This window comes from Triticum urartu, chromosome 5, assembly GCF_003073215.2.
Source record: "Triticum urartu cultivar G1812 chromosome 5, Tu2.1, whole genome shotgun sequence".
In the NCBI taxonomy this organism is placed as follows: domain Eukaryota; kingdom Viridiplantae; phylum Streptophyta; class Magnoliopsida; order Poales; family Poaceae; genus Triticum; species Triticum urartu.
In genome coordinates, this window is record NC_053026.1 from 383,185,127 (window position 1) to 383,196,483 (window position 11,357).

General features: G+C 44.7%; 1 protein-coding gene across 1 annotated transcript; it reads left to right on the forward strand.

Moving 5' to 3' along the window:
* Positions 1 to 3,203: 3,203 nt before the first annotated feature.
* LOC125509176 lies at positions 3,204 to 6,137 on the forward strand. The gene is made up of 3 exons (XM_048674087.1): positions 3,204 to 3,449; positions 3,777 to 4,346; positions 5,599 to 6,137. The coding sequence occupies exons 2-3, from the start codon at positions 3,878 to 3,880 to the stop codon at positions 5,643 to 5,645; spliced, it is 516 nt and encodes a 171-aa protein (XP_048530044.1). The 5' UTR covers positions 3,204 to 3,449; positions 3,777 to 3,877; the 3' UTR covers positions 5,646 to 6,137.
* Positions 6,138 to 11,357: the final 5,220 nt, after the last annotated feature.

Below are 11,357 nucleotides of genomic sequence, written 5' to 3' on the forward strand. Positions count from 1 at the left end.
ACTGGAAGACACACAAGGAGCCGAAACAGACCTAAAGTCAACCCGTTCCATATATCGAGTAATAACATAGAAAAAATTCCCTATGTTTTGCCGAAATATCATTGAATTCCCGTTTTGGCAAATCACAAGCACTCGATATGCCCTACATTGTAGCACATGTCATGCTAAAATTCATGAAAAATTTCGGCATGACCTCTGCTAAAGACAAGACATATCGAGCGCCTGAAATTTGCCGAGACGGAACGAATCAACATTCCAGAAAACATAGGCCACTCGGAGGCACATTGCAAACAAGAACACCAAGACATCCTCTATATTCAGAATGCATAATCATCAACATCAATGGCATGGCAACTATATAACACTAGCATTTTCATCATCGACATTTACAACACATTATCATTTGGCTTTTCTCACCTAGAGGTCTTAAGGGGTCGACGGTGGGGACGACTGCGGGGATGAGGCAGGGGAAAACTTGATTTATACATAAACAAAATATATTAACAACTTACTATAAATAAACTAATTCTATTAAGCACTTACTATAAAATAAACTAATTCTATTAAGCACTTACTATAGATAAACTAGTTCTATTAAGCACTTGCTATAAATAAACTAGTCCTATTAAGCACTTAGTATAAAAAACCTAGATAATTAACCTAATTAAATTAGTTAACCTAGCTAGCCAACCTAGTTAACCTAGCTAGTTTGAATTTTTACTAATTTACTAAAAAATCTACTCTATGCAAGAACAGAGTGAGGAGAGATGAGGGAGGGAGGAGGGAGCAGGGGGTGGGGGAGGGAGGAGGATCGAAGGAGGGAGGAGAGAGGAGGAGGGGGAGGAGGGAGAGAGGAGGAGGAGGGCGGTGGGAGGAGGGGGCAGCCGGAGGAGGAGGAGGGAGGAGGGGCGGCCAGAGGAGGAGGGAGGAGGTCACGGTGGGAGGAGGAGGGAGAGGAGGGAGGATCGCATACCGAGAGAGGAGGAGGGAGGACGACAGCGACAATGCGGTGGTGACGGAGGAGTAAGGCAATGGGGAGTGAGGGGAGGAAGAAGATGGTCGGGGCGTGGGGGTGAAAAATTTGGGGATAAGTCACCCATAGCAGTAGCGCGGTCCTAGGAAGAGCGCTACTGCTAAGATCAATAGCAGTAGCGTTGACTGTAGACCAGCGCTACTACTATACCTAGCCTGTCGGTAACGGTGTGGCAGTTATAGTAGTAGCGCTTTTTTACCTGGGCCGAGCTACTCTACTTATATAATGGTAGCGGGCTTGTCCACAACGCGCTACTGGTACATAGCAGTAGCGCGTGTTTTTGACCATCACCACTGGTAAGCTTCTGTGTATAAGGTTTTTCCTAGTAGTGGTAACTTCTCAGGAGCAAGGACATCATCATCATCATAAAGTGAAATGCCTCTTCGTTGTTTAGGGATTAAGAAGCCCCGACAAGTAAGAGCAAAATCACACTCCCAAAGTGTCAAGGTTTCCTCAATATTATGGTCGCATAAGGTGCAGTTGTAACTGTTCATGTGAAAACCCTTTCTTTCAAGCAAAACTTTAGTGTTTACTCTATCATGCAAAGCCAACCAGAATAGGATTTTGTGTCATATAATTTGACCTGAGTGGTAGGGTTTCAAACTTTATAATCCGATGGAGAACCGTCATATTTGCCTTCTTTACCGATATGATGATAAACAACGAAGACTATGTCTCGTAGTTTGATTTCAAAATCACACATATCCTGATGACAATCGTTGTTCTTGTTTCACAAAAGGTCTCAGTCAGGTATTGGACTTGTGTCTATATTGCAAATCCATCATTCCGTCGAGTCTGAATATCTTGTTCATGAGGCAGCTTCAGTGAGGTTACCGTAAGAGCCAATCCGATATTACGCCCCTTGTCTCCACCCTGTCATAAAGGGAGGGCTTAGTTATTTTTATTAATTTTTTTCATCATAAGAGGGTTCCTTTTTTGTGAAAAAGGACCTTGCACCACCGAAGTAAAAAAGGTTCATAAGAAGCTCCTTGTGTAAACTTAGTGATTTAAACGGTCTTATATTAGTTTACAAAGGTACTATAAATATATTATAAAAAGCTCATAATAAGTACAAAGCATCCTGAACATAATAAAAATTACATCAAGGACCCTGCAACACCGAACAACCGTGGCCGCCACAAGAACGAGCCGATGTCACCGCTTCCTTACCGGAGCCAGCTTGACTTTGTCGACCACAACTGAAAAATCTTCGCACATGTGCCCCTAAGGACCAGCATTGAACCCTTGAATTGATCTAAAGCGCCTAACACAAGATATTGTCGTGGCGCACACACATCAATAAATCCTAACCTTGCCACCTCAAGGAGACGAGAAGAATCTACGTCAGAGCCTTGTCGAGTCCATCCTGATGGGCTAACTCGAGGAGGATCGGAGCTCAGAAGACTATCTCAAAGATGAAGCGCTGTCATCCGCCTAACCACCGTTCCCACATGGAAAAAAACCCTAACCTAAACTACTTTAGCCAGAACTAAGGCACCAGGATCCCCTTCCACCACTGGCCGCCTGAGTGGTAGGCTCGTCAACGAAGCTTGGAGGGGGTGATTGCCCTAGTTGTTGTAGTCGCGCGAGAGAAACCGTAACTTGGAGGGAAGGTCAACAAGACGGTGCCACAATCATGTACTTGTATCCTTCAAAGAATATCGTTGTTTTATAAACACGTTCCACCCCTCAAAGGAACATATTCGGTGCACTGGAGCTTACGGATGCACGTATGATCAAGCATGGTTTCAAAAATCATGTTCTCCAAGGACATTTCAATATATTACCATTAACCCTCAATGGGACATAAAATCGGGCTGCCGACATACGAAGTTCAGGGAACTACGCCACACATCAACATAAATCAGCCACCTCAACGTGAACTCGATCCCCATCCCAATAATAGTCTCCGCTACAATACGTAGTACGTGTAACCATTCCAGGTACATTCACGCGGCTGTCCCCGATGGCGACGTGAAACCCATCCACATGCATCCGTGGAGCAGATTCACCAAGACGCGAAGCGAGACCAAGCGGAAAACCCCAGCCGGCGACAAGTGTCCGGGGAGCCCACGAGAGCGAGAACTTGCGCCTCACGAACCGGCCGCCCGCGACAAGTCATCCCGCCGCGGTGCCCGGCGATTGGCCCACCCGACGGGCGGCCCGGATCCGACTCACACGTCGCGCCGGGGGCCATCCGGGCCGTCCGTGGCGTGGCGAGCGGATTATATATGTGCCGTGGCCACACGCTCTCTCGTCGGGGGAGTGGTGGTTGCTCCTAGTCGCAGACCTCTTTATTAATCACAATCTGGATCCGGGCACGGGGAGCGATCGACTGATCGACGAGAGCCTGGAGAGCCGGGGGTTTCGCTTCTCGCTGCGTTTGGGGTCTTGCCGGGCCTCGGTTTTCGAGCAGGCAAGAATTTCCTTTCAATTTTTGGGTGATTTGTTTTCCTGTGCTAAGATTTTGGATCATCGCCCCCCAGTGTTGATCCTGTTGGTTTAGCGCCTGGATTGGGAATTTTTTTTGGACGGGCGCTTCCCGTCGTCGCGAATCAGTGGACTAGAACAAGAAAGCTTCCCAATTGGAGCGGATTTTCTGCGGTCGCCGCGCTTAGTTTCGAAAGGCGGCACCTTTATTTGCTACTGCGCTTTGCTGTGGCCGTAAAGTTACCCATTGTGTCTGTTTCAAGAAATAGATTGGGTTTTCCTTTTTTCTGAGGTGTTTGTTTTAACTTGGCAGATCCAGGGAACACCGGTTTTCGTTTGATTTTGCCGAAACTTTTGATCTGATCGGAGCGATCCCGGAGCTTCGCAAGGAGCAAGGCATTTTTCTTGGGGGGCATGGCCATGGGGCTGGGAAGATTCACACACTGGCTCTGGCCGGGTAACGCCGCGCGAGTTGGCCACCACGAGCTCCCCGGCATCGCCTTGACGGGCGCCTCCTTCCCGGAGTTCCCCTCCGGGTTCCGTGAGGCTGACGCTATCGCCGCCGCCGCCGGCCGCCGCACGCGGCCGAGGAGGGTCAAGAACCAGCGGCGCAGTCGCGGGGAGCCCAGGATCGACAGGGAGTACGACATGGTCATCGTGCCGTCCGACGGCGGCGGGTGCCTTTCCGGGTCAGAGTCCGACGACTCCGACTGGTCCATCGGCTGGCTGGAGCCGCAGGCGCCGGAGATGCAGACGGACGGTGACCAGGAGACCTCCTTCGCAGTTCTCGTCCCCTGCTACCGCCACGGCCGCGCCGAGCAGCCCGCGATGCCCCAGGGACGGTTCCTTGGCGCTGGCCCTCTCGCCGATGGCGGCCTCTCTGGTGAGTGGTTTGCAGAAAGATCTACCAAGTTCTTGTGTTTACATCTGCGCAGAATTGGGGGAAAAAAACATGCCATGTTTGATTAGTTTATTAAAGCATAAGTCCTATGTGATATTAAAAATAATCATTTGCTCTTGTTCATAATATACTAGCAACAGTTCATTCACTTTGTGAAGTCAATTTTTGACAAGTCTGGCACCTTTTCAGTTATCAGTTATCCATTGATGGTTTGGGAATAAATTCAGCTTGTGTTAAGCTGGCAGAACTCAGCCTATAACAGGATAAGCCGATAAGATTCGTTCTTGGTGTCTCTTGCTGTTGTACTAGCATTTATGGGGCACAACTACTACTGGTCATATGCCATTTTCATGTTTGGAGCTGTTGATTGGTGGGTTTGGTGGCTTGCTCTAGTACTTTGGGCTTGAAGATATTTGTTTGAGATTCCTATGCTCAACAGCAGATATGCAATACTTAATATAGTTGTTTTATCACTAAAAACTCTTTACTATTTCACCAGATAACCCTAGAGGCATGGATGTATGATAGAATCCGTTGACTAATTTTTTCTCCAAAATTTGGCAATCTATAACTTACTCTGTTAAGACCTCTTCAGTTGTTAAACTTGTAGCCATATACCACTTGCTTTGGTTGGCTTCTGCCACTTTGTGTGCTGTAGTTGAGGTTTGGGCTTGCTGTGTCAAAATGTGCTACTTCGACTTGTGAATCGACTCTATAACCTTCATTCTTCTTTCAGCATCATGTTTTGTATATTTATGTTGATCAAACAAGGCATCAAATATCCCCGCAAGAAAAACAAGGCACCAAACATATTACTTTATTACACCCGCATCATAGGGAGCTGATGGCTTCCTGTTATTGGTTCTCTTATTTAGTCAATTCAACACCAGCACTGTATTTGTTACAACGATAGTATGCGGTCTTTGCGGAATAATAGCACTGCAATTGCTTACCATGTTTCTGATTTGCCATTTACTCCAGTCGACTCCTGCATTTTATTGGTTCTAGAGTGCTAGGTGTGATTGGTGTTGAACATGATAAAGCCACTTCATTGCCTGCTTGTGCCATTTTTATTATCTACGATTGTATTGGATTGTGTGGAAGGTCTTTCATCGTAATTCATTTATCTTAAATGAGTTTTAGTTGCTAGCAATGTTTACTCATGTGCATATATTTCATCATTACAGCTTCTGATATTTTTCTGACACTCTTCTTTCCCTTTTCCGCTCCGCAGATGGAAAGAATTTTGTAGAACAGTGGCTTTCTTCCCTCCAGAACTGATATCTGGAATCTCCGTTAGCTACGCTGTATATATTATTGCTCAGTATCATTATCGATGAAGGAAGACATCAAAACCCAAAAAAAATGAGAAAATAGAAAAAGAACAAAAAGAGGAGCAGCGGAATTTTGAAGCAGCACTGAACGGGTTTGTCCTTCCGGAGGTTTCAAGGCTAATTGTACTCATTGCAAAGCAAGGCCAATGCTGAACAAGACCAGCTGCGCTGCGCGTCGTAGAAGACACATTCATTCTTATTAACCAATCTACGACAACATTTGTAGATATTATTTGGTATCGCATCGTTCATTTTGTCCCACTTTGATTCTGGACCTCGACCCTGCTACTGGCATGTGTATATATGGTGTCATTTGCCGTGTATATATAAGCTGCAGATGTGCAGCTCCTCAGTGTGCGTGTGTGTTGATGTAGATCGGAACGGGATTGCTCCTTGTGAAATTCAGATGTATATATAAGCTTTTTGTGTTTTTGTGGAACGGGTTCTTGGCTCAATTTTCTGACCTTTTGTTGTTGTTGAGGAAACCTGTGGGGTTATTTCTGTCGCTGCAGGGAGAAGGCGATTCTGCAATGACCTTGCAAATGTGCTTCCTGAAAGACTGAGACTGAACTGAAGATTGAAAGTACGGCCTTGCAAATGTGCAGTTGGCATTCAGCGAGGTTTGGACCTGTTGATCAACCTCTTTTTTTTTGCATGAAAGAAGGCATGCATTCTTTTTAGACGCTGAGAACTTTGTGGTGGCGATTATTGAAATAATCTGGAACTCAGGATCTCGCTAAATTGTGAGCCTCCTTATTACACGCACACCGTTTATGGCATATATCACATGGCGAAAAAGAAGTTTCCCGGGCCTTCATGATCATACAATGAACGCCGGAGTTTGTTGTCGCCTGCAGCTCTCTGATGCCTCTCAGACAGTCAAGTGATATCTGAAGTTTTTTTAAGTGCAGATCACCGCCAAGCGCCCGTGCTTCTCTACATGCCAATGCCTCCAACGTCTCTGGTTCTATGATGCCCTCAAAAATCACCACCGTCGTGACAAACATCGGTCACCGCTCCTCTACTCGATGCTTTTGCTACAGCCGCGTCAACATTTATCTTGCAGAAACCACTCGGTGGCGGAGTCCACCGATCAGCCCCGCTGAAGACTAGACCCTTAGGACAAGTCGGTGAGCGATCGACATTGATCTCCTCCAAGTATCACATGATGAACAGGTGGGTGGAAAGGGTACTCTGGTATTCCCATTCATGTATAACAGCCGTGTCGCATACCAGATCGCCCACAAAGTGACGAGGACCTCAATGAACTACTGTTGTGTCAGGGTCTTGCAAAGAGAAAACAACCGCAACTTAGGGTCTGTTGTCTCGTCTTCGTAGAGCGGTAAGATAGCATCGTCATCTCTCAGTGACCAGACACTCTTCGCCATGTTGCACTCAGATAGGGAATGTCTCCACGAGTCAATACCTGCGTTGCAGACCGAACACACAACAGAAGTCGCCATGTGCCTCATCGCTCTTTCTATCCTGGTCGGCAGCGAAGCTCATGGCAGCCGCCACGCCAAAGTCCTGAGCTTGGGGGGTACCTTTACTTGCGAGAGCAAAGCTTCTTCCAACTTTATTCCTCCTCCTCTACACACGAGGTTTCAGGTTCTCCACTCAGCCATGCCTCTCGTTGCCGTTTTGTCTCCACAAGCAGTTTATAACACGACCGGAAAAAGAACCGGTCTTCTCATAGTGTCAAGCCGAGAAGTCCGGTTGAACACCATAGATGATGGGAATTTGCTTTATTATTTCAACATCAAAAGGTAGGAAATGTTCGGTCAGCTTTTTTTTTGAGTAACTTAAAAAAAATGGAGTAACAAATGTTCGGTCAGCTGGTCATTCTTCCATGTGCGAGAGACTGAATAGATTAAATCTGACACCATCTTCGGTGTATTTTCTGACATAGGGCATCTCGGTCGTAGTTCAAAATCCCACCCCTCACTCGTGGGCACGGCCCATTTATGTTTTTCCTTCGTTAGTTGTACGCCGTAACATTAAAAAAAGAAACACAACGTGAACCAGGTATTCACGAGCGCGGTTGCTTTTTTGATTTTTGGAAGCTCCTAGATTTTTTTTTGAGGGGGAGGAAGCTCCTAGATGCTTCCCCACTTGTTTTTGTTTTGTTTTGTTTGGCTCGTTTATCTTTTAATAATTCCATTATTTTTTTTCTTTTTTCTTGTTCCTTCTCTTTTTTTCCATTTCCCATTTTGTATCCTTTTCCTTAAATCGCAAACATTTTCAACTTCACGAACTTTTTCTAAATTCACGAACTTTTTCAAACCCATAAACCATTTTCAAATTCGTGAACATTTTTCTGAAGCTTTGACTTTTTTCAAATTCGTATTTTTTTTGAGTTTGTGCATATTTATTGAAGTCGTAAACTTTTGTCAAATTTGTTAACTTAGTTCATTTATTGCAAAAATAATTTTGAAGCCGTGATTTTTTTAAAAAAAATCCCAATTTTTTTCGAATACACGCCCTTTTTTTGAGTTATGAATATTTTTAAATTCAGGAACTTTTTTTGAGTTCATACATATTCTTAAAAAATTGGTGATTTTTTTGAAGCTACGAACTTTAAAAAAATAGTGTATTTTTTTAAACTCACGAACATTTGTTTATTTATTAAATAATTCTTGAACTTTCCCTAAAAGTAACCAGGCGAGCGAGTGATTGGTCAATAGTCAACTCGTCCAACGGTTAAACCAGGCGAGCGAGTGAGCGTTCTGCGGCGAGCGAGGGCGTGAAGGTATAGCTGGGTTGGCCAACGACGCGCCGGCGTGAGCGGCAGTTGGAGTTAGTGGCGCGAAAGCGCTGTATCGATGCACTCTTAAGAAACTAGAATCACCACCCCAAATCGTATTTGGTGCCCTTAGTGCCAGTTATTGGCGTTTCTGAAGGGAAAACGATTAAAATCTACCGACTGATTTTCTCGCGATTTAAGCCGTACCCGTCGCGCGCCACGCGTCTTTAACGGGACCACCCATCACCCACACCTTATCCTTTCTTCTCGGGGTCGTCTTCTTCTCTCCTCCACCAAATCAGCCGATCCCCATCCCCTTCTCTTCTCTGCTAAATCGCCTCTGCTTCTCGCACCTTGCTCTCACTCCCTACCTTCAAAGAGTCCTCTCTCTCTATCTTCTTCCCGCTGGAGCGGCGGCGGCGGCGGCCCCGGTGCACCAGTGAGCTGACCCCTTGCAGCAGGCAGGTCGCAGCCGGCCTTACAGCACCGGTTGGCCGTGGATCTCGCCGGGGGCACCGACGCTCATGGTGCGACGTGCTCGTGGTGCTTCACTGGTGTCCCGACGCGACGTACTCCGCTCGCGGTGCTGCAGTAAAGTGCACGGGGTTGCAATGGAGCACTGCGGGAGGCTGCAATGGGGCGCCGCGCGGGTGTCGTTGAGCTCCGACAGGGCTGCAATGAAGCATGCCAGAGATGCATTGAAGCACGCATGGGGTCGTTGAAGCTCGTCAGGGGTTGCAATGGAGCGCCGTCGGTGATTGCAATGGAGCGCCACCCGGAGCTGCAATGGAGCGTCGTCGGTGCTTCACACCGTGTTGTGCTGCCATGGAAGCTGCTGTGTTGGAGCTTTTTTGGCGCGGTCACTGTTGCCATTTTTCTGAGCAGTAGTTAGATGGCTCCCAGTGCTGCGAGCAGTGGTCGCTGGCGGCTCCGGATGGGTTGTTGTGACCGAGGATCAACACTCCGGCAAATGGGCGCTGCTAGCCTGCTACCGGGGCTACTACTCCGACGAAGTGAGCACTGTCAGGCGGGAGGAGAGGTAGTACAATTGAGAGGATGAAGACACGCTATGTATTGCTGCGAGCATGCATCGAACGGCTAGGCGCACTAGATCGGACGGCTATCTAGACGGTTGATCTTTTTCTAAAATTAACCGGCTGATTTGTAGCAGCCGCCTCTGAAAAGTGGCACACACACCATACCTCCATCTTGGGCTCGGCCCATTAGATTTTTATTTACTTCTCGACAGCTCACATCACAATGGGCCAAGTTGCCTTTTGTTTTTTCTTAAACATTGCCAGCCGGTTTTGTGAAGCTTTTAGAAGCTTCCAGCCAGTTTTGGTCCGATAGTTTTTTTTTTAATTTTCCATCTGAGTTTTGTTGTTTTGTACTTTATTTCGTTTTTTTTCATTTTTCATTTTCTTTGTTTCATAATTTTTTCGCAATGTGTGAACTTTTGTAAAATTCATGAAACTATTTTAAATCCATCAAAATTTTCTAATGCGCAGAACCAACGAATATTTTCTGGATGCGTGAACTTTTTTCCAATTTGTGAACTTTTTTCAAATCCATGAAATTTTTCAAATGCACAAATGGTTTTTCAAAGCCATGAATGCTCTTCAGTTGCACATATATTTTTTGAACGCATGATATTTTTTACAAAATGCAAAATTTACTCAAATCCATGAACTGCTTTTAAACTTGTGAACTTTTTTGAGTTTAGGATTTTTTTTCAAATTCTGAACTATTTCAAGTTTTGTGAACATTTTTTATTTTTTGCATTTTCTTGAAAAGTCAACAGTCAACGACCAACGACCAGCTAGTTCATTGCCGAATCGAGCGACCAGTGAACAAGAAGAACCGACGTGTCGCGAGCGAGCACTCGCCTTGTTTTTAGGCCTGTTGAGCGCTAGCTTCTCTACCTGGCGCTTAAGGCACTGCCAAGGAGGTGTCCATCCCCGGAGGAGCTATTGAATGAAAACATTTTGGAGCCTATCGACTGAACACGCTTTCTAGTTGGCCAAGATATCTTATAACGGCAATCCTGGTGGGGGCGTTCCCTCCCAAGTACCAACTGGATGGGCATGGCTATGTGCCGCTTACTGCGAGGCACACCACTGCCTCGCCCAAAGGGTGAGGTGGTGGGCCGATCTAGTAGGATGTGCCTCGTCAGGCTGACGTCACGGCAATATTTTTCTTCCCCTTCTATTTATATTCTAAATGCATATAGTTTAGACACTTAAATTTACTAAAGGAAATCGAGCACTAGAATTTGGACAAATATTAACCTAGTATAAAAAATTGCTATCACAGTTTTAAGAAATGATGATAAATTTTAGAAAACATCCTCGTGGCAATATAAAAAAATTCCCGTGTTTCAAAAATTCATGCAGATTTCAAAAAATTGTGTATAAAATGTAAAAAATATATTTGTGCAACATAAATGAAATAACTTCATACCATTAAAAAATTTACATGACATTTTATTGAAAATATTCCCATGTTTCATAAATAAATCATGACATTTCATTTTTTTATATACTACAATGTAAAATAATTGTTTGTTTGAGCTAAAAAAGTAATCTAGAAATTGTCCGCGAACATTTTAAAGAAGTAATCATGTATTTCCAGTAAATGTTCGTGATTTTTTTTGAAATGGTTTATACAATGCAAACAAATATTTGCATAGTTTAGAAAATATATATTGCTAATATGCATTCGAAAAAGTGTTCAAAGCATGTATTTAAAACATGTACATCATGTATTTGAAAAATGTTCAATGGGTACCCAAAATATTTCATGTGTGCTTTAAAAATGTACATTGTGTACTGAGAAAAAAGTAAAAATGTGTTAAAAAATACAAAACCGATACAAACCTACAAATAACAAAAAGAAAAGTTAAAAAAACAATGAAAT